Source organism: Jaculus jaculus, chromosome 14 (assembly GCF_020740685.1).
Source record: "Jaculus jaculus isolate mJacJac1 chromosome 14, mJacJac1.mat.Y.cur, whole genome shotgun sequence".
NCBI lineage: Eukaryota > Metazoa > Chordata > Mammalia > Rodentia > Dipodidae > Jaculus > Jaculus jaculus.
In genome coordinates, this window is record NC_059115.1 from 2,074,257 (window position 1) to 2,097,395 (window position 23,139).

Sequence of the window (23,139 nt, forward strand, 5' to 3'; positions counted from 1 at the left end):
ACCTGCTGGAGCCCCTCTGCCCCTTGGCAGGGCCTCCAAGTTGTGGAAACCTTGGAGTCGAGCTATTTTTTCTCTGTTTGCAATGGAGACTTTCAATCCCTCAGGTCATGGTTAGAAGGGGTGACGGGACGTGTGAACTTAGCATTTTGCAATGTTGTTTTTCTAGGCTCCTCTGCTTCCACGCCTGGTCCTGGTCCGGCTCGGGCTTCCTCCCCGGGGCCTTCCCTGCCCTGCTCTTCCTTCCCCAGCTCCGCACTGCCTTGCCGGCGGCTCTGCCATCCTGTCCAGTGGTGGGTCTGTGTCGTTCGTCTCTGGGGCTCAAGGACCGTCTTTGGCACACAGTGAAGGGCTTAGGTGTGGAGTGTCGTGAGGGTTGACAAAGCCAGCGAGAAAGTGATGAAGTGACGCCGAGGCTGATGGTCGCGAACAGGACCAACTCCGAGCTCTCTCTCGGGCTGACTTCCCTCCCTCCCCCCCCCCACATCTCCTCTAGGAGGCGCCCCTCCCATAAGAAGCTCTCCCTGGTCCCCAGGCTGGGTCACATCCCCATGAGAGGACAGTTTCATCCACAGGCAAACTTGCTATCTGCTCGGAAGAACCCTGCTCTTGGGTTTAATTCATTTTTTTCTATTTAACGTTTATTATTATTATTAACAAGATGGTTCATATGGATACGTCATGTGTTGGTACCCTCTTTTCCCTCGTCCCTGCCCCATCCCCCCATTCCGTTGGGAATGCCCCTCAGTGGGGTTGCAGGTATTCCCCATGGGGTTGTAGTTTATGGCTGTGGGAACAGTAGTCAGTTATTTTTTGGAGGGGGGAGGGAATGCCTCTGGGCATGATGTCTCAACTCTTTCCGCCCCCTCTTCCGCAAAATTCCCTGAACCCTGGTGGGTGAGTTTGAAGTCTACTTCAATGAGGAGCCCTTAGGAGCCTCTGGATCTCTGCTTTTTTTTTGTTTCTTTTGATTTTTTTTTTCAGGTAGGTTCTCCCTCTGGCTCTGGCTAGCTTGGAAATTACTATGTAGTCTCAGGCTAGCCTCAAACTCATAGTGATTCTCCTAACTATGCTTCTCTTACTTTTTTTTTTTTTTTTTGGTGGCCGGGGGGAGTACTTAATTAATTTTAACTTTTGTTTTTTTGAGTTTTTGAGGTAAGAGTCTCACCCTAGCCCAGGCTGACCTGGAATTCACTATGTAGTCTCAGGCTGGCCTTGGACTCATGGCGATCCTCCTACCTCTGCCTCCTGAGTGCTGGGATTAAACTGCACCAAGCTCTTAATTTATTTTTGAGTTTGTTTTGTAAAGAGAAATGTATGGGAGCCGGGAGTGGTGGTCCACGAAGAGGCAGAGATAGGAGGATGGCTGTGAGTTCAAGGCCACCCTGAGACTACATCGTGAATCCGGGTCAGCCTGGTCCAGAGTGAGACACTACCTCGAAAAAACCAAAAAAGAAAAAGGAAGAAATGTGTGGGGTCGGTGGTGTGTGAGGGAGGACGGGAGCCTCAGGTCTCAGCCGCTCCCACATTCTGCTGCCTCCCTTGTCCCTGGCATAGTTCTGTCTCCCTTCCTGTCCTTGCCTCCTGACCACTGCCACTCTCACCCCTGGCAGGGACTTGGGTGCGGACATGGGACGGTCAGGCACCGTGGCACCTTTGGGTACAGCACGGTGATGGGAAGAGACCCTAGCAACAAGGTCGCCCTGCCATCTCCAGGGGCAATGGACACTAAACGTGCTGAGGGCTTCAGACAAACGGGGGCAGAAGAAAGAAAAAAGTGCGCATGTGTTGGTGACTTGAACAATATTCTCTCTCCAGGCTTCACATGGCCGTTTCACATTTCGTTTTGCACCAGACTCCCCCAAATTATGCAGCTGACCCTGCCCAGCCACTCCTTCCCAGATAGGTCCCCAGGGGATGGGGATCTGAGGTTCAGAACCTACTTTGTCCCAGGGGACTTGAGTCCTCTCTCTCTCTCTCTCTCTCTCTCCCCACCCTCCATTAAGCCCTGGGTTTGACTGAGGCCTGCATATATGACCTCCATCATTAGGATGGCAGCCTCTCCTGCAACCCATGTTTATCTCAGAACCATTTTCAGGAACTAAGTCTGCAGAAGAGAGCTGGAAGAGCCACAGTGGAGGGGAACGTTTGAACCTTAACACTAGAGGACTTTGTGCGTGGCTCAGAGGTAGAGCACTTGTCTAGATCCACAGTGAGGGGCTGGGGGCGTGGCTCAGAGGTAGAGCACTTGTCTAGATCCACAGTGAGGGGCTGGGGGCGTGGCTCAGAGGTAGAGCATTTGTCTAGGATCCACAGTCAGGGGCTGGGGGCGTGGCTCAGAGGTAGAGCACTTGTCTAGGGTCCACAGTGAGGGGCTGGGGGCGTGGCTCAGAGGTAGAGCACTTGTCTAGAGTCCACAGTGAGGGGCTGGGGGCGTGGCTCAGAGGTAGAGCACTTGTCTAGGGTCCACAGTGAGGGGCTGGGGGCGTGGCTCAGAGGTAGAGCACTTGTCTAGATCCACAGTGAGGGGCTGGGGGCGTGGCTCAGAGGTAGAGCACTTGTCTAGATCCACAGTGAGGGGCTGGGGGCGTGGCTCAGAGGTAGAGCACTTGTCTAGAATCCAGTGAGGCTCTGGGGACTTGGTCAGCAGAAGAGAGCTTGCTTAGCAGGAGGCCCTGGGATCCATCCCCAGCATGGAAAGAATTTAAGACTTTGTCAATAAACAAATACTCCAATGAATAAACAAGAAATAAGTACACAAGCCAACAAGCCAAACAGCTCCCTGTGGGCTCCGGTCTTGGGCCAGGTGCGGGTCAGCAGCTGCAGGCAGGCCTGAGCAGGAGAAGACTCCCCGCCCTGATCCTGCTCCCTCCCCAGACGCTCGCTCTTCCAGTCTGGCCAGTTAGGGATCCTCCCTGAAACTCTCCCACGCTTCTGGGGCCTGCAGGGCCTCTTGAGCATAAGACACAATACTAGTATTACTGAGCCTACCACTAAAGGTGTACGTGGCACGGGGCTTTTTAAAAAATTAATTTACTTATTTGAAAGAAAGGCAGAGAGAGAGAGAGAGAGGGCCTCCAGCCACTGCAAACGAACTCCAGACACATGCACCCCCTTGTGCATCTGGCTTACTTGTGTCCTGGGGAATCGAGCCAGGATCCTTTGGCTTTGCAGGCAAATGCCGTAACAGCTAAGCCCCCTTGTGTGGCTTTTCAAGGTCGGGGCTTGCTATAACCCAGACTGACCTGGAATTTACTATATAGTCTCAGGCTGGCCTTGAACTCAAGGCAGTCCTCCTATCTCTGCTTCCAGAATGCTGGGATTTAAGGGATGCACCACCATGCCCAGCTTATTTTACTTTTTTGGGAAAAAATAAAATAAAATGGGGCTGGAGATACTGCTTAGCAGTTAAGGTGCTTGCCTGCAAAGCCTAAGGACCTGGGTTTGATTTCTAGTACCCACGTAGGCCAGATGCACAAGGTGGTGCATGGGTCTGGAGTTTGTTTGCAGTGACTGGAGGCCCTGGCACACACATATTTTCTCTTTCTCTTTCTCCTTCCCTCCCCTCTCTCTTGCAATTAAATAAATTAAAAAAAAAAAAACTTTCAGGGCTGGAGAGATGGCTTAGTGGTTAAGGCGCATGCCTACAAAGCCAGAAGACCCAGGTTTGACTCCACAGGATCCACATAAGCCAGCAGCGCAAGGTGGTGCATGCGTTCCTTTGCAGTGGCTGGAGGCTCTGGAGTGCCCATTCTCTCTCTCTCCTTGACTATTTCTGTGTGTCTCTCTCAAATAAATAACAATAAAATATTAAAAAGTACTTTCCAGAAACTGGACACCTTGGAGCCTCCGAGAGGCAAGGGCACTCATCCTGGGTCATACAGCAAAACAGAAGTGGGGCTGGGATTCGGAGCTGGTGGAACCAAAAAGGCAGATGCCAGTTTTGAATGACCTCACAAGAAGTCTCACTTTCTCTGCCCAAGGATGACAGTGACTCCGCCTAGGTGACAGAGGCACTTGTCATTGCTGGGAGCCAGGCTACCAGACAGGGTCTGGAAACATATTTTTCTTTATCATCATCTTCCCCCCCCCCCCAAGGTAGAGTCTCACACTAGCCCAGGCTGACCTGGAATTCACTATGTAAGTCTCAGGCTGGCCTCGAACTCACCGCAATCCTCCTACCTCTGCCTCCCCAGTGCTGGGTGGGATTAAAGGCATGTGCCACCACGCCCTGCTGGAACAGATATTTTTCTGAACACAGCCATTTTTTTCCTGCCCTCAGACAGCAGTCTGGCCACGTGGAGCTAAACTAGACCGTTTCCCTTGGCCTGTGACCTTTCCTCAGACAAAGATCTCTTCGGCCCTTTAAACAGTTTGTTTATGAAGGGCCCAGCACGTTTCTCTCTCTTCTCTCTCTCCCCCATGTACTCAACATGTAGTTCAGGCTGACCTCAAACTCATAACCACCTTGCCTCAGCCTCCTAAGTGCTAGGGTTACAGGTTTGAGCCACCATGCCCGGGTGAGAAGTAAGGGCTTTTGTTGCACATGCTTCTGGGATTCCTTTATAGTGTCAAGAGGTCCTGGCACGCCCATTTCCTCTAATTCATATTTTCTCTCTCCTTGCAAATAAAAAGACTTAAAACAAAAGCCAAAAAAAAAAAAAAAAAAAAAAACGGGCATTGTGGCGCACGCCTTTAATCCCAGCACTCGGGAGGCAGAGGTAGGAGGATCTCTGTGAATTCGAGGCCACCCGGAGACTACATAGTGAATTCCAGGTCAGCCTAAGCTAGAGACCCTACCTCGGAAAACAAAACAAAACAAAACAAACAAACAACAACAAAAAAAGCCAATCGTAGGCTGGAGGGATGGCTTAGCTGTTAAGGCGTTTGCCTGCAAAGCCAAAGGACCCAGGTTTGACTCCCCAGGCCCCATGTTAGCCTGATGCGCAAGGCGGTGCACGTGTCTGGAGTTCGTTTGCAGTGGCTGGAGGGCCTGGTGTGCCTATTCTCTTTCTCTCTCCCTCTTCCTCTATCAAATAAATAAATAAGCCAATCACAAGAGCTGGAAATGTAGCTCAGTGGGAGAGTGCTTGCCTAGCAAGCATGAAGTCCTGGATTCAGTCCTTAGCATTATATAAACTGGGTGTGGTCACTCATGCCTGTAATCCCAGCAACAGGAGGTGGAGACAGGAGGACCAGAATTCATCCTTGGCTACAGAACAGGTCAGCTTGGGCAATGTTAGACCATGTCTCCAAGAAGTAAGTGTGTGTGTTTTGGGGGGGGAGGAGGGGCTGGGGAGATAGCTCAGCAGTTAAAGGCACTTGCTTTCAAAGCCTGCTGACCTGGTTTTAGTTCTTCAGACACACACGTAAAGCAATACACCAAAAAGTGGTACTTGAGCCGGGGAGTGGTGGCACACGCCTTTAATCCCAGCCCTCGGGAGGCAGAGGTAGAAGGATCACAATGAGTTCAAGGCCACCCTGAGACTCCATAGTGAATTTCAGGTCATCCTGGGCCACAGTGAGATCCTACCTCAAAAAAAAGAAAAGAAAAGAAAAAGTGGTACTTGGCATTTGTTTAGAGGCAAGAAGCCCTGGTGCACCCACACTCACAAACACACATCATATGCATTTGCAATTTTTTTTTGCTTATTTCTATTTATTTATTTGAGAGTGACAGAGAAAGAGAGAGAGAATGGGCACACCAGGTCCTCTAGTTACTGCAAATGAGCTCCAGATGCATGCACCCCCTTGTGTATCTGGCTTACGTGGGTTCTGGGGAGTCAAGCCTCAAACCAGGGTCCTTAGGCTTCACAAGCAAGCGCTTAAACGCTAAGCCATCTCTCCAGCCCTGCAAATAAATTTTTAAATGAATATTTTTTTTAAAAATTAAAAATGGGAACTGGAGAGATGGCTCAGCAGTTAAAGGTGCTTGCTTGTACAGCCTGATGGCCCGGGGTTCGATCCCCCAGTACCCAAGTCTGATGGTTAAGTTCTGTTATCAACTCGATATGCTTAGGAGTCCACAGACATTCCTCTTGAGTGGGTCTCTGAGGTTGCTTCCAGGAAGGGTTAACTGACGGAGGAAGTCCTTCCCCCAGAGTGAGCCCTTGCCCCAGTGTGGGACAGCCCCTCTCAGGGAGCGGGAAGGGGTGCTTGATCTAAGGAACTTCTGGGTGAAAAGAATCCCTTTTACCTGCTGGTGCCGGTGCTGCTGGCTGCCTTCCAGTGTGGACTGAAGACCAGGGGCCTCTCCAGGTCACCTCCAAGCCTTCAGTGCTGGATGGGGACTGCTGAGGCATCTACCCTTGTGGACCGGGCAGCTACCAGGTTCCTTGACTTTCAGGCCTGCAAAGTACTATTGTTGGACTGCCCTAAACTAATCCAATAAATTCGCTTTTTTTTAATAATTTTTTTTAAATTTTTATTTATTTGAGAGCGACAGACACAGAAAGAAAGACAGATAGAGGGAGAGAGAGAGAATGGGCGCGCCAGGGCTTCCAGCCTCTGCAAACGAACTCCAGACGCGTGCGCCCCCCTGTGCATCTGGCTAACGTGGGACCTGGGGAACTGAGCCTCGAACCGGGGTCCTTAGGCTTCACAGGCAAGCGCTTAACCGCTACGCCATCTCTCCGGCCCAAACTCTCTTTTTAATACAGTTCTTTCTATTGGTTCTGTTCCTCGGGAGAACCCTGACCAAAACGCTGTGTAAACCCAGATGCACAAGGTGGCACATACGCTACAATTCCTTTGCCAATGGCTAGAGGCCCTGATCTGACCATTCTGTCTCTCCCTCTTTCTCTTTTTCCCCTTCTCTCTGCTTGCAAATAAGTAATTAAAAATTTTACAAAGAGGGCTGGAGGGATGGCTTAGCAGTTAAGGCGTTTGCCTGCAAAGCAAAGGACCCAGGACCCACGTTAGCCAGATGCACAAGGGGACACACACATCTGGAGTTTGTTGGCAGTGGGTGGAGGCTCTGGTGTACTAATTCCCTCTCTCTTTCTCCCTCTTTCTCTGTCAAATAAATAAATAAATAAAAATATTTAAAACTTTAAAAAAGGAAAAAAAAAATATGCCTGGGCTGGAGTGAGACCCTGCCTCATAAGGAAAAAAAAAAAAAAAGTAAGCTGGATGTGGTGGCACATGCATTTAATCCCAGCACTCGGGAGGCAGAGGTAGGAGGATTGCCATGAGTTCGAGGCCACCCTGAGACTACACAGTGAATTCCAGGTCAGCCTGGGCTACAGTGAGACTCTACCTGGAAAGAAAAACAAAAATTAAAAGAGGGCGGAGGGGCTGGGGATATAGCTCAGTGGCAGAACATTTGCCTAGCGTGTGCTATCCTCCCTCCACAACACGGGCTCTGACCCGAAAAGTGCCTGTGAAGGCCTCTGTGGACGGTCCCGACTCCAACCTTCCTGTCCCTGTCTGAGAAATGGGCTCCATCTTGCCTCTGCTCAGCAGTCTTGAGGGCCACAGAGGAGTCGCAGGGAGTTCTGGGCAAACAGCTAGTGTTCATTGAGCCAGAAGAGAGCCCTGCTTCCCTTCTGGGCCAGTCCTGGCCAGAACCCTGCAGACCTGGGCTGGCGATGGCTTCTGGCATGGTGGCTACTGGCGCTCTCAGAGGCCTCCTGTGCCTTTCCTTTCCCTTTGTTTTTTTCTATTTATTTTGATTTCTCAAGGTCGCATCTTGCTCTAGCTCAGGCTGACCAGGAATTCGCAATATACTCTCAAGATGGCCTCGCACTCACAGGGATCCTGCTACCTCTACCTCCCAAGTGCTGAGAGTAAAGGAGTGGGTCACCGCGCCCAGCTTATTTCTAAAAATTATTCTTGTGGGACTGGAGGGGTGGCTTAGTGGTTAAGGCATTTTCCTGCAAAGCCAATGGACCCAGGTTCAATTCCCCAGGACCCATGTTAGCCAGATGCACATGTCTGGGGGCACAGGTGTCTGGAGTTTGTTTGCAGTGGGTGGAGGCCCTGGTGCACCCATTCTCTCTCTCTCTCTCCCCTTCTTTATCTGTCAAATAAATAAATAAAAATCAAAAACTTAAAAAATATATATATTTCTGTGGGCCAAGTGTGGTGTCACGCACCTTTAATCCCAGTACTCAGTAGGCAGAGATAGGGTACCCGTGAGTTCGAGGCCACTCTGAGACTACATAGTGAATTCCAGGTCAGCCTGGGCTACAGTGAGACCTAACCTCAAATAACCAAAAAAAAAAAAGTATATATATACATACATGCATACATACATATATATATATATGTGTGTGTGTGTGTGTGTATGGTTTGTTTGTTTACTTATTTGCAGATAGACAGAGAAAGAGAGAATAAGCACCCTAAGGATTTTAGCCTCTGCAAATGAACTCCAGATACATGTGCCACTATGTGCATCTGGCATTGTGTGGGTGCTGGAAAAACGAATCCTGATGCTTGGGCTTCACCTTAACCACTAAGCCTTCTCTCCAGCCCACCATTGGCTGGTTTTGTTTCCATTTATTTTTCGAGTTGACATTGGAACCCAGGGACCCATCCAAACTAGGCAAACTATCTACCACTGAGCCATGACCCCAGCCCCTCACTGTGGACTCTAGACAAGTGCTCTACCTCTAAGCCACGCCCCCAGCCCCTCACTCTGGATCTAGACAGGTGCTCTACCTCTGAGCCACGCCCCCAGCCCCTCACTGTGGACTCTAGACAAGTGCTCTACCTCTGAGCCACGCCCCCAGGCCCTCACTGTGGACTCTAGACAGGAGCTCTTCCTCTGAGCCATGCCCCCAGCCCCTCACTGTGGGTTCTAGACAGGTGCTCTCCCTCTGAGCCACATGCCACATCCTCTGCCATTTACTTGTGTGTGTGTGTGTGTATGTGGGTGTGATATGCCTGCATGTGTATGCATTGTATGCATGTGAAGGCATTTATATGTACACATGTATGTCAAGGCCAGATGCAGTTGAGCATCTTTTTTTTAAATGTTATTTTTTTTTATTAACAACTTCTCTAAGTGTAAACAATGTCCCATGGTAATTCCCTCCCTCCACCCACTTTCCCCTTGAAACTCCACTCCCCATCATATCCCCTCCCCTCTCAATCAGTCTCTCTTTTATTTTGGAGAGCCTTTTGTTTTTGGTTTTGGTTTTGTTGTTTTGAGGTAGGGTCTCACTCTAGCCCAGACTGACCTGGAGTTCACTATGTAGTGTCAGGGTGGCCTCCAGCTCACAGCAATCCTCCTACCTCTGTATCCCAAGAGATGGGATTAAAGGTGTGAGCCACCACGCCACACATGATGAGCATCGTTTTTGTTTTTTTTTTTTGGTTTTTTTTTTTTTGGTTTTTTGAGGTAGGGTCTCACTCTGGTCCAGGCTGACCTGGAATTAACTCTGTAGTCTCAGGGTGGCCTTGAACTCACGGCGATCCTCCTACCTCTGCCTCCCAAGTGCTGGGATTAAAGGCGTGCGCCACCACGCCCAGCGAGCATCGTTTTTTTAAAAAAATATTTTATTCATTTATTTGAGAGACAGAGCAAGGTGTGGTGGCACACACCTTTAATCCTAGCACTTGGGAGGCAGAGGTAGGAGGATCGCCGTGAGCTCGAGGCCACCCTGAGACTACATAGTGAACTCCAGGTCAGCCTGGGCTAGAGTAAGACCCTACCTTGAAAAAATCAAAACAAGAGAGAGAGAGAGAGAGAGAGAGAGAGAGAGAAGGGGGGGTACACAGGCCTCTAGCCCTGCAAACTCCAGACGCATGTGCCACCTTGTACATCTGGCTAACGTGGGTCCTGGGGAAATGAACGTGGGTCCCTTGGCTTTGCAGGCAAGCGCCTTGACCCCTGAACCATCTCTCCAGCCCCTGAGCACCTTTCTGGATCACCCTCTGCTCTAGGCTGGAGACAGAGTTCACCATTTGAATGCAGAACTCTCCACTAGCATACCTTAAGGGATCCCCTCCTTTCCCCCCCCCCCCGCCCCAAGGCTGGGATTTACACCCGTGCTGAGGATATGCATTCAAGTCTTTGCCAACTGAACCATCTCCCCAGCCCCTCCATGGCCAAGCTGCTGCCGTTTCCTTGGCACTGTTTCCCAGCGCCGCTGCACTTGGAGGGCCCCGCCCATTCCCAGACCCCCCTCCTTGCTGGAGTCCCCAGGGTCTTCCCTCTACGGGCTCCTTCTCCAAGCGCACTTGTAAACAAGGGCCCACTTCAGCGGTTACTTGTTTTGAGTTGGAACTGGCCTGGAACTCCCAGCAATCCTCCTGCCTCAGCCTCTTGAGTGATGGAGTGCCTGGCTTGTAAGTAATAGTTTTTGTCATTTAAATATATATATTTATATTTATATTTTGCAGAGCATGGTGGCACATGACTTTGATCCCAGCACTTGGGAGGCAGGGGTAGGAGGATCGCCACGAGTTCAAGGTCACCCTGAGACTACATAGTGAATTCCAGATCAGCCTGGGCTAGCAAGACCCTACCTCAAAACACCAATATATATATACATACATACATACATACATATATATATATGTATGTATGTATGTATATATGTATATGTATATAATTTTATAATTTTATTTATTTGAGAGGGAGGCAGACAGACAGAGAGAGGGGGAAATGAATAAATGAATGGTTATGTCAGGGTCTCCAGCTGCTGCACACAAACTCCAGACACATGTACCACCTTGTACATCTGGCTTACGTGGGTGCTGGGGAATTGAACCTGGGTCCTTTGGCTTTGCAGGCAGAGCCATCTCTCCAGCCCCATTCTTTCTTCACTTTTTAAAATTTTGATTTTTTTTTTTTTTTAGGGGGGTGGAGGTTCAAGGTATGATTTCACTCTAGCCCAGGCTGACCTGGAATTCCCTGTGTCGTCTCAGGGTGGCCTTGAACTCACGGTGATCCTCCTACCTCTGCCTCAGTGGAGTGCTGGGATTAAAGGCGTGCGCCACTACGCCCGGCTCTTTCTCCATTTTTATCTCTTTCCCATTGGATTGGGAGCTCAGGGAAGACGGGTTCTGTTTCTCCATTTAGGACCAGTGTCCCCTGCCTTAGCTGGATATCCAGGCACTCAAGAGGCTGCGGCCCTGACTGCTCGTTGGTGAGTAACCTCTGCCTTTCTTTTGAGCCCAGTACTCTCTCCGCCCCCAAATCCACACAGACTTTCTTGCCAGTACAGTCAGGGATCCTCGACTCCCGCCCTTTCTCTCCTTGGCAGGCACACAGGGCAGGGCCCCCCTCACCAGCTCTCCATAGGGGTGACGCACCTCCAGGTGGGCCCGCCCCACAGCGGACGCTGAGCTGGCCTGGTTGGGCAAGGCCAGGGCTGCCCGAGGGTAAGTTACTCATCCCGGGCCCAGGTAAGAGGGCCCAGGTAGAAGGTGGCACACCCAGCGGGGACGTGGAGGAAGCAGGACGCAGCCATGGAACCTGCCAGGAGAGGCGATGCGCGCACACTAGCCAGGACCACGGCGTGGCTGTTGTTGCTGCTCTTGTTTGGCAAAGGTGAGTGTGATGGTCAGGAAGGAAGCAAGGGGGAGTGGGGGTGGTGTTTGGACGAGGTCTACCCACCGTCTACAGAGAGTCCCTTCGGGAAAGTTCTCCGTCCTTGGCAAAGACAGGCTGTGGAACGCGTCGTCCCGCCCTGGGCAGAGGGGCTGTGGGAGGAATCTTCTGGTTTTGGATAGAAGGGGATCCCTCGGTGAGCGCAGTGGAGTGTGGAGGACAGGTCTCCCACGCTGGGCAGAGGTCAGTGGGAAGGTATTCTCCTATCCTGAGATGGAGGGCTTTGGGGGCAAGGATCCCCTCTCTTGGGTATGTGGGGGACAGGTCTCCCACGCTGGGCAGAGGTCAGTGGGAAGGTATTCTCCTATACTGAGATAGAGGGCTTTGGGGGCAAGGATCCCCTCTCTTGAGTATGTGGGGGACAGGTCTCCCACACTGGGCAGAGGTTAGTGGGAAGGGATCCTCCTATCCTGAGATGGGGGGCTTTGGGGCCAAGGATCCCCTCCCTTGGGTATGTGGGGTACAGATCTCCCACGCTGGGCAGAGGTCAGTGGGAAGGTATTCTCCTATCCTGAGATGGGGGGCTTTGGGGGCAAGGATCCCCTCCCTTGGGTATGTGGGGTACAGATCTCCCACGCTGGGCAGAGGTCAGTGGGAAGGGATCCTCCTATCCTGAGATGGGGGGCTTTGGGGCCAAGGATCCCCTCCCTTGGGTATGTGGGGTACAGATCTCCCACGCTGGGCAGAGGTCAGTGGGAAGGGATCCTCCTATCCTGAGATGGGGGGCTTTGGGGGCAAGAATCCCCTCCCTTGGGTATGTGGGGTACAGATCTCCCACGCTGGGCAGAGGTCAGTGGGAAGGGATCCTCTTATCCTGACATGGGGGGCCTTGGGAGCAAGGATCCCCTCCCTTGGGTGTAGGCAGTGGGGGAAGGTGGGGGACGGAGTCACCCCCCCGCCCAGGTCCAGGGTGCGCAAAGTTAGAGAATCCGGCAGTTTGGATCCCCTGGGAAGAATGAATTCAGGCCCTGCTGAGCTTCTGGGAAATGGCTGTGCAGTGGGATTGTGTCAAGCCGCAGACAGAGGCCTCGGAGGACGTTGTTCTTTCTGGGGTGTGTGTGTGTGTTGGGGGGGGGGATCGCCGAGCTCTAACCACGCCCTCCCCATCCAGGAGCGCAGGCCCTGGAGTGCTACAGCTGCGTGCAGAAGGCAGACGACGGCTGCTCCCCGCACAAGATGAAGCCGGTGAAATGCGGGCCGGGGGTGGAAGTTTGCACCGAGGCCGTAGGGGCGGTGGAGACCAGTGAGTGCACCCCGGGGGTCCCTGCCTACCCCCTCCAACCCAGCCAGCCTGGCCCCGCCTCCTTAGGCTTCTGATTTCAGCCCCAGTTCATGCACACCTTTCAAGGTGGCCTCGCCTCTCCTGTGTGGCCTTTAACACGGGTGGGAGGCTGACGGTGGCCACCTGGGTGGGGAGAGGAAAACCCAGGTCTCATTCACTGTTTCTGTCCATCACGGGGACATCTCTGCCTCTTTGGGTTCCTGTACGAGCCGTCCCCTGGCCAACACAGCTTGCTATTCAACGGGGTGCTTGATCCAACTGATTCTTTTTCTGTTTTGGTTTGGTTTTTCCGGCTAGGGTCTCACTCTAGCCCAGGCTGACCTGGAATTCACTATGTAGACTCAGGCTGGCCTGGAACTCACAGTGATCCTCCTACCTCTGCCTCCTGAGTGCTGGGATTAAAGGGTTGTGCCCACCACACCTGGCTTCATTTTTCTTTTTAATTAAAGAATTTTATTTTTTATTTATATGAGAGAGAGAGAGAGAGAATGGGTGTGCCACTGCAAAGTCCAGATGCATGTGCATCTGGCTTACGTGGATTCTGGGGAGTCAAACTTTGGTCCTTTGGCTTTGTAGGCAAGTGCCTTAACCCCTAAGTCATCTCTCCAGCCCATTTTTGTGTTTTTGGTTTTTCAATGTAGCATTTCACTCGAGCCCAGGCTCTCCTGGAAATCGCTATATAGTCTCAGGGTGGCCTCGAACTCACGGTGATCCTCTTACCTCTGCCTCCCTAAGGTGTGCGCCACCACGCCCGGCCCCAGTCCGTTTTTCTTTCTTTCATTTTTTCCAGGTAGGGTTTTATTCTAGCTGGACCTGGAATTCACTATGTAGTGTCAGGGTGGCCTTGAACTCACAGCGATCCTACTTCTGCCTCCTGAGTGCTGGGATGAAAGGCGTGTGGCACTATGCTAAGCCATTGTTTTTTTCTTTTTTTTTTTTCAAATTTTGAGGCAGGGTCTACCCTGGCTAATTTGCCTAGGCGGCTTGAAGTCACTAATGTAGTACAAACAGGCCTTGATCGTCCTGTCTCAGCTGCCGATAGTGAGCTGTGCCACAGGCCCGGTTTTACTTGTCTGCCGCTGGGTCTCCACAGGTAGCTCAAGGTGGCCTTGAACTCATGACCCTGAAGTGGCTACACATGGGATTGTCAACTTGAGCCAACAAGACTGGCTTCTGGGCTTTAATTTTATTTTTTTTTAATTTTTATTTATTTCTTTGTGAGAGGGAGAGAATGGGCATGTCAGGGCCTCCAGTCACTGCAAAGGAACTCCAGACGCGTGTGCCACCTTGTGCAGCTGGGTTTCGTAGGTCCTGGGGAATTGAATCTGGGTCCTTTGGCTTTGCAGGCGAGCATCTTAACCACTAAGCCATCCCTCCAGCCCCTAAGTAGAAATTTTTTTGGGGGTGGGGAGTGTTTCTCCAAATAGGGTCTCACTCTTGCCTAGGCTGACCTGGAACTCACTCTATAGTCCTAGCTTGGCCTCAGATTCATACCTTTCTGCCTCCCAAATGCTGGGATAAAAGGTTTTCTGTCCCCACCCCCCCCCAACTCTGTGGGTACTTTCTGAGGCTCCACCCCTCTTTGGCCACTGACCCATTGTAGGTTTCTCGCTGCCAGTGTCTGTCAGTCTGTCCACTGTCCACCCGCATCCAGCCACTGTGCTGTTTGTTCCCTCCGACCGGTCCCCTGTCACCCTCGGGGATTGCCCGTCCAAGGCCACGGCCCCCCCGTGACCCCCGGCTCCCTCTTTCTGCGCAGTCCACGGCCAGTTCTCCGTGGCAGTGCGCGGCTGTGGCTCAGGCCTCCCGGGCAAGAATGACCGAGGACTGGACCTTCACGGGCTCCTGGCCTTCATCCAGCTGCAGCAGTGCGCCCAGGACCGCTGCAACGCCAAACTCAACCTCACCTCCAGAGGCCTCACCCCCGCAGGTGCGTGCAGGCAGATGCCCAGGCTGCCAGCTCTGGGCTTGTGCAGGTGGGGGCGGAGCCAGGGGTCAAGCACAGGAGCCGGGCCTGCTATGAGGCAGTTATCCAGCCGCCCCGTCTCGTTTTGAGTTTTCCAGGTAGGGTCTCACTCTGGCTCAGGCTGACCTGGAATTCACTATGCAGTCTCAGGGTGGCCTCGAACTCACGGCGATCCTCCTACCTCTGCCTCCCGAGTGCCGGGATTAAAGGTGTGCATCACCACCCTTGGCTTTTTTTTTAATATATGGGTTTATTTTGATCCCTGCTTTTCTTCATGTTCATTCTTTTATTATTATTATTATTATTAACAGTATATTTTGTATGGATTCCTCATATGTTGGTACCCTTTTTTCCCTCGTCCCGGCCCCCGTTCTGCAGGGGACCCCCCTCATTGGGGTAGAGGTATTCCTCATGGGCTTGTGGGTTATCCATTGTGGGAGCAGCACACAGTTATTTTTTTTTGGGGGGGGTAGGGAGCACCTCTGAGCATGATGTCTCAACCTGTGGCTCTAACAGTTTTCCGACCCCTCTTCTGTAAAATTCCCTGAGCGTTGGGGGTGAGTTTCAAGTCTGCTTCAGTGACGAGCTCTTAGGAGCCTCCGGATGTCTGCTTGGTAGGTGTTGAGGGTCCTCAGGGTCTGTCTCCTTCACCCTGGCGCTGGTTGTCAGGCTCCCCATGGAAGCAGGAGTCTTGCTCAGCTGTGGTTTGGCCAAGTGCGAGGGGTAGTTTATCTCCTCGGGTCTTGCTACCTTTCAGTGCATCCACACTGAAAACTTTTTAAAAAATATATTTTGCTTGGGCTGGAGAGATGGCTTAGCGGTTAAGCGCTTGCCTGTGAAGCCTAAGGCCCCCGGTTCGAGGCTCGGTTCGCCAGGTCCCACGTTAGCCAGATGCACAAGGGGGCGCACGCGTCTGGAGTTCGTTTGCAGAGGCTGGAAGCCCTGGCACGCCCATTCTCTCTCTCTCCCTCTATCTGTCTTTCTCTCTGTGTCTGTCGCTCTCAAAATAATATATATATATATTTTGCCTAAGTCAGGTAACCCAGGCCCAGAAAGCCAAGCGCCACATGTTCTCTCTCATATGTGGATCCTAGCTACAGATGACTGGGCTTCTGCGTGAGAATGAAAATACTTAGTAGCAGAGGCCAGTAAGTTAAAAAGGAGACATAAAGGGAAGAGAAAGGAAGGAGGAGGATACTTAATAGGTTGATATTGTATATCTGTAAGTACAATGATTGAGATGGGGAGGTAATATAATGGAGAATGGAATTTCAAAGGGGAAAGTGTCGGGGGGGGGAGGGAATTACCATGGGATATTTTTTTATAATCATGGAAAATGCTAATAAAAATTAAATATATATATATATATATATTGCCCGGGGGGGGTGTGGTGTGGAATGCTGGGTTAGCAGTTAAAGCGCTTGTCAGTGAAGCCTAAGGACCGACTCCCCAGTTCCCACGTAAGCCAGATGCACGTGGGGGCACATGCATCTGGATTTCTTTTGCAGCGGCTGAAGCCCTGGGGTTACCCATTCTCTCTCTAATAAATAAATAAGTTAATATTTGTAAGATACTGTTTATCTAGTTTGAGAGAAAGATAGAGACAGAGAGAGATTGATTGTGTGTGTGCTAGGGCCTGCAGCCACTTTGAACACAATCCAGATGGATTATTACTTTGTGCACCTGGCTTTACCTGGCTTCTGGGGAATTGAACCCAGGTGTTAGGCGTTGCAAGCAAGCACCTTTAACCATGGAGCGATCTCTCTAGCCGTGTGTGTGTGTGTGTGTGTGTGTGTGTGTGTGTGTGTGTGTAGTTTGTTTGTTTTGAGGTAGGGTTTCACTGTAGTCCAGGCTGACCTGGAATTCACTGTGTAGTCTCAGGGTGGCCTCGAACTCACAGCAGTTCTCCTACCTTTTCCTCCCGAGTGATGCTGGGATTAACGGCTTGCACCACCACACCCTGGCTATATAGTTTTGTTTTTTTTTAATTTTATTTATTTATTTATTTGAGAGCGACAGATACAGAGAGAAAGACAGATAGAGGGAGAGAGAGAGAATGGGCGCGCCAGGGCTTCCAGCCTCTGCAAACGAACTCCAGACGCGTGCGCCCCCTTGTGCATCTGGCTAACGTGGGACCTGGGGAACCGAGCCTCGAACCGGGGTCCTTAGGCTTCACAGGCAAGCGCTTAACCACTAAGCCATCTCTCCAGCCCTTGTTTTGTTTTTTAATAAGGGGGTTGCTGGAGAACTTCCAAAGGGGTGGTGAAGTGGGCTGGAACAGAGAGAAAGTTTAGCAGTGCAACAGCCCCGCTATAGTTTTAATGTTATTTTAGCATAGGCCTTTGGGCTTTTTAATTTTTATTTATTTATTTATTTGAGAGGGAGAAAGAAGCAGAGAGAGAGAGAGAGAATGAGAATGGGCGCGCCAGGGCCTCCAGCCACTGCAAACAAACTCCAGATGCGTGCGGCCCCTTTGTGCCCCCTTGCGCATCTAGCTTAAGTGGGTCCTGGAGAGTCGAACTAGGATCCTCTGGCTTTGCAGGCAAATGCCTGAACCACTGTGCCGTCTCTCCAGCCCCCTTTTGGCCTTTGCATAGTGGACTTTCCCAACACCTGCTCTTTTCTTATACGTAATTACACAGCGCATGCATCATGGGTCTCACTAGCATATTAAGCCACCCGGCTGGGGTTTTAGCGTGGTGAGGAGCCACAGGTTGCTGGGACAGTGGCTCCAGCCAGTTGTGACCAGCCTCCAGCAGGAGGGTTCAGCCTCCACCTTCGCCAGCTTTTCTCCAGAGCTAAGGCCTTCACACCTTACTCTCCGCCCTCCTCTTCCTCCATGCCCGCCCCAAGCAAGAGCTGCGTCCCCAGGAATCTTTTTGGGGGAGCCAAAAGGTGATGATCCATCTTCCGTTAACTACTTCCTGCTGTTGAGGGGCCGTAGTCCCTTCCTAAGGGTAACCCCAGAACTCCCTATTCTACCCATCAGGGGGAGGGAAGCATGCGGGTCCCTTGTAGCAGGAATTGACCAAACTCTGTGCGGCACAAGTTTAGTGTGAAACTGGTATAATCCTAGAAGACAGAAACGTTACAAGGTTAGAAATACAATGCCTAAGCAAGAGGAACATGATTATGTTAATTTACTAGCTCCAGAAGGGCAAGAGCCAGCAATGTCAAGGCCATGTATTATCTATCCCAGGAGATCCATTCCTGTGTAGCTTGCTTCGGGAGGAGAGCTGCTTACCAACCAGGCGCCTTTAACCACTGAGTCATGTTCCCAGCCCTCCCTTTATTCCCATCTTTCCTTCCTTCCCTTCCTCCCTCCCTCCCTCCCTCCCTCCCTCCCTCCCTCCCTCCCTCCCTCCCTCCTTCCTTCCTTCCTTTTTTTCTTTTCTTTTTGAGACAGGATGACTCATTCTGTAGTTCAGGCTGGCTTTGAACTCAGAGTTCTACCTCAGCCTCTACCTGCGATTAAACCCTAACCCCCAACAACGCCCAGCATTACCCCGCCCTTTCTGTAGCCTGGGCTGGCCTTGAACTTGGCGCTCTTCCTGTCTCAGCCTCCCTAGTAGCTGGGATTCTAATCCTGCCTCTTGCTTTTGTTTTTTCTTTTTCTTTTTTGGTTTTCCGAGGTAGGGTCGCACTCCAGCTCAGGCTGACCTGGAATTCATCGTGTAGTCTCTCAGGGTGGCCTTGAACTCACAGTGATCCTCCTACCTCTGCCTTCTGACTGCTGGGATTAAAGGCCTGTGCCACCATGACTGGCAAGCCTGCCTCTGTTTTAAAAACTTATTATTTATTTATTTGTGTGTGTGTGTGAGAGAGAGAGAGACACAGAGATGAAGAGAGAGAGAGAGAGAGAGAGAGAATGGGCACACCGCTGCAAAGGAACTCCAAACGCATGCGCCCCTTGTGCATCTGGCTTAAGTGGGCCTGGGGAATGGAACCTGGGTCCTTTGGGTTTGCAAGCAAGTGCCTTAACCACTAAGCCATCTCTCCAGCCCTCTTTTATTTATTTATTTATTTATTTATTTTATTTTAATTTGAGAGTGACAGACACAGAGAGAAAGACAGATAGAGGGAGAGAGAGAGAATGGGCGCGCCAGGGCTTCCAGCCTCTGCAAACGAACTCCAGACGCGTGCGCCCCCTTGTGCATCTGGCTAACGTGGGACCTGGCGAACCGAGCCTCGAACCGGGGGCCTTAGGCTTCACAGGCAAGCGCTAAACCGCTAAGCCATCTCTCCAGCCCCAGCCCTCTTTTATTAAAAAAAAAAAAAAGTGTGGGGATGGGGAGGGAGGGAATTACCATGGGATATATTTTATAATCATGGAAAATGTTAATAAAAATAAAAAAAAAGTTACTCTCACAAATTTGCGAAAGAGAGGATGGGCGTGAAAGGAACTCTTGCCAATGTGGACGAATTCCCGACACATGCACCACTCAGTGCATCCGGCTTTACGTGGGTCCTGAGGAATTGAACTCCTGGCCCGCCTGCTCTGCAAGCAGTGCCGTTAACCACTGAGGCATCTCCGCAGCCCGGGCCTGGCTCTTGAGCCCATCACGACTTTTCCTTCCTCTGCCCTCCCCTGGCAGGCAATGAGAGCGCCTACGAGCCCAACGGCGCCGAGTGCTATAGCTGCGTGGGACTGAGCCCCGAGAAGTGTCAGGGCACAGCGCCACCGGTGGTGAGCTGCTACAATGCCAGTGACCGCGTCTACAGAGGCTGCTTCGACGGCAATGTCACCTTGACCGCAGGTGAGCAGGGACCTTAGCTCGGAACCTGCAGGAGTGGTGGTGAGCCTGTCTGGAGTCCACCAGAGAGGCTTCCCCCCAGCAGGGTGCTTCACCGAGTGTCCCCAGCATCACGCACACTCAGGACTGTGCCCTGTCCCTTACTTAGTGTGTTTGTCTTGTCCTCCCCAGACCACTAGGGGAAGCGTAGTCCGATGACCGTATAACTTAGATTAAGAAAATTTGTCCTTGAGCCAGGCATGGTGGCGCACGCCTTTGGTTTCAACACTCAGGAGGCAGAGGTAGGAGGATCACCTAAGTTCGAGGCCACCCTGCGACGACAGAGTGAATTCCAGGTTGGCCGGGCCTAGAGTGGGACTCTACCAAGACAAACCAAAAAACAAAAAAGAAAAGAAAGAGAAAAAAATTGTCCTATAGTTCATTTTTTTGGGGGGAGTGGGATTGGTACATTTCCATACCCTGCCTGGGTACTATGAGATATGTCTCAGCAGTACAGCCCTTGTCTAGGATCCACAGTGAGGGTCTGGGGGCGTGGCTCAGAGGTAGAGCCCTTGTCTAGAGTCCACAGTGAGGGGCTGGGGGCGTGGCTCAGAGGTAGAGCACTTGTCTAGAATCCACAGTGAGGGGCTGGGGCCGTGGCTCAGAGGTAGAGCACCTGTCTAGAATCCACAGTGAGGGGCTGGGGGTGTGGCTCAGAGGTAGAGCACTTGTCTAGAACCCACAGTGAGGGGCTGGGGGCGTGGCTCAGAGGTAGAGCACTTGTCTAGAGTCCACAGTGAGGGGCCGGGGGCGTGGCTCAGAGGTAGAGCACTTGTCTAGAGTCCACAGTGAGGGGCCGGGGGCGTGGCTCAGAGGCAGAGCACTTGTCTAGAGTCCACAGTGAGGGGCTGGGGGCGTGGCTCAGAGGCAGAGCACTTGTCTAGAGTCCACAGTGAGGGGCTGGGGGCGTGGCTCAGAGGTAGAGCACTTGTCTAGATCCACAGTGAGGGGCTGGGGGTGTGGCTCAGAGGTAGAGCACTTGTCTAGATCCACAGTGAGGGTCTGGGGGGGTGGCTCAGAGGTAGAGCACTTGTCTAGAGTCCACAGTGAGGGGCTGTGAAGTGGCTCAGAGGTAGAGCACTTGTCTAGAGTCCACAGTGAGGGGCTGGGGGCGTGGCTCAGAGGTAGAGCACTTGTCTAGATCCACAGTGAGGGGCTGGGGGCGTGGCTCAGAGGTAGAGCACTTGTCTAGGGTCCACAGTGAGGGGCTGGGGGCATGGCTCCGAGGTAGAGCACTTGTCTAGGGTCCACAGTGAGGGGCTGGGGGCATGGCTCAGAGGTAGAGCACTTGTCTAGAGTCCACAGTGAGGGGCTGGGGGCGTGGCTCAGAGGTAGAGCACTTGTCTAGATCCACAGTGAGGGGCTGGGATGTGGCTCAGTGGGCTTGTCTAGAATCCAACAGAAGTGAAAGAAGAAATAAGGGACTTCCGCTCGCTCTCCACCTAAGGGAGCTATGGGAGTTGAGGTTCTTGAACCCTTTATGTGAATGGTGTTTCATGGGAGGTGTTAGTTTAGACTTCTAAGTACAATTTGCCAAGGACGTATGAAAGTCACTGGACGTGTGGGAAAGAGGAAATGCTTAGAGGCATGAAAGGGAAGCGTTTTCCTATTTTTGATCATAGAAAGTTATCCTAGTGGAAGCCTTTGTTCCAAGCTACACACTTTTCCTCTTAGAGCATTTTTATGGGAAACACAGCCTGTCATTAGCAAAAGACAGCGGGGACGGCGGTTTCCAGGGGGAGCAGAACCGAGATGTTTGGAGTCCAGGAGGCGAAGCTCTTTTCTCCTGTTGTTGAGATCCCGTACTGCTCTTGTGTTGCTGCTGCGGAGCCCCCCGACCCCTGTCCATGGCTAACCTCTCCACACCTTCTTCCTGCAGCCAACGTGACCGTGTCCTTGCCTGTCCGGGGCTGTGTCCAGGATGAGTCCTGCACCCGGGACGGTGTGACGGGCCCGGGCTTCACCCTCAGCGGCTCCTGTTGTCAAGGGCCCCGCTGCAACTCTGACCTCCGCAACAAAACCTACTTCTCCCCGCGGATCCCACCCCTGGTCCTGCTGCCCCCTCCCACCACCTCAGCCCCCAGCACTCAGGCCCCGACCACCCATGGGACCGCGTCCACCCTACCCCCAACCACCTCCACCTCTACCCCCAAGACTACCCCGGCCCCAACCAGTCACACTTCTCCCCAGGTGGACCACAGGGCCCCCCATGAGGAGACCAGGTGGACGGGAGGTGCCACTGGCCATCAGGACCGCAGTAATGTGGGGCAGTACCCTGGGAAGGGTGGGGCCCCCATCCCTGGTAAGGCAGGCTCTGCGGCTCCCGGAGCTGGCTGGGCAGCAACGCTGCTGGCAGTCGCTGCTGCTGGCACCCTACTGTGAGCTCTTTCTGCAAACGTGCATCGCACTCTGCTTCCCTGGCCCCGGGTACCTACCTAAGCTGAAGTCAGTTATCCATCCCCCGACTGGGCTGGCCCCAGTTTCCCCCGGCTTCCAGCGCACTGGTTTGCAGCTTCTGGAAAGAAACCCACCGCTGCGTGTCCACGCTGCTGGTGTGTCCTCGCTTTTGGGGAGAAAGCAAGTGCACGGTCCTCGTGGCGCCCGGGACACTGAGAGAAGTCTGCTGACCCAGAGTGGGCAGGAGGGACCGTGACGAGCTTCTCGGTCCAAGGCTGGAATCTCGGAGGCAGGTGGATTCCTGCCCGAGGGTTGCCTGGCCCCCCCCTTCTTCTGTGTCCCCTGACTTCTGTAACCGGACCGTGAGCTCCTCCAGAACGGGGTCAGGCACTTACACCCCTTGGTGGCACAGAAAGGCTTCAATAAAGATTTAGTTACTTTGTATAATGATTTCACGTTTCCACCTCATTCAGTTTTCACAGAAACATCTTCTTTTTAACGTCTTCTTTCCTTTTTTTTTTTTTTTGGTCGAAGTATGGTTTCACTCTAGTCCAGTCTGGCCTGGAATTCAACTATGTAGTCTCAGGGTGGCCTCGAACTCACAGCGATCCTCCTACCTCTGCCTCTTAAGTGCTGGGATTAAAAGTGTATGGCTCCTTTCACCATGTCCGGCTTTCTTTTAAAATTATTTATTTATTTGCTTATTTATTTTGAGAGAGAATAGGTGCATTAGGGCCCCTGGCCATTGCAAATGTACTCCAGATGCATGTGCCACCTTGTGCATCTGGCACATACGGGTCCTGGGGAATTGAACCTGAGTCCTTTGGCTTTGCAGGAAAACACCTTAACTGCTAAACCATCTCTCCAGCTCTCTCTCTTTTTTTTTCTTTTGTCAAGGTAGAGACCCTACCTCAAAATAAATAAATAAATAAAAAGAAAGAAAGAAAGAAAAGAAAAGAAAGAAACATCAAAGGAATGAGCGATCTTATATCTCAATTCTGGTTGGGTGGGTTATTTATTTATTTATTTATTTGAGACAGGGTCTCACTCTAACCCAAGCTGACCTAGAATTCACTATGTAGTCTCAGGATGACCTCAAACTCACAGCAATCCTCCTACCTCTACTTCCTGAGTGCTGGGATTA

The 23,139-nt window shown here is 51.8% G+C and overlaps 1 protein-coding gene across 2 annotated transcripts; it reads left to right on the forward strand.

The window, feature by feature from the left end:
- The first annotated feature begins 11,036 nt into the window (after positions 1-11,036).
- On the forward strand, positions 11,037-22,437 carry Lypd3 (LY6/PLAUR domain containing 3). 2 transcript variants are annotated; one of them, XM_045134333.1, is made up of 6 exons: positions 11,037-11,093; positions 11,353-11,497; positions 12,669-12,800; positions 14,599-14,769; positions 19,401-19,562; positions 21,478-22,437. In XM_045134333.1, the coding sequence occupies exons 2-6, from the start codon at positions 11,416-11,418 to the stop codon at positions 21,978-21,980; spliced, it is 1,050 nt and encodes a 349-aa protein (XP_044990268.1). In that variant the 5' UTR covers positions 11,037-11,093; positions 11,353-11,415; the 3' UTR covers positions 21,981-22,437. The 2 variants fall into 2 exon arrangements, with proteins under 2 accessions (XP_044990268.1, XP_044990267.1); XM_045134332.1 differs by lacking the exon at positions 11,037-11,093 and having other exon boundaries at positions 11,322-11,497.
- Positions 22,438-23,139: the final 702 nt, after the last annotated feature.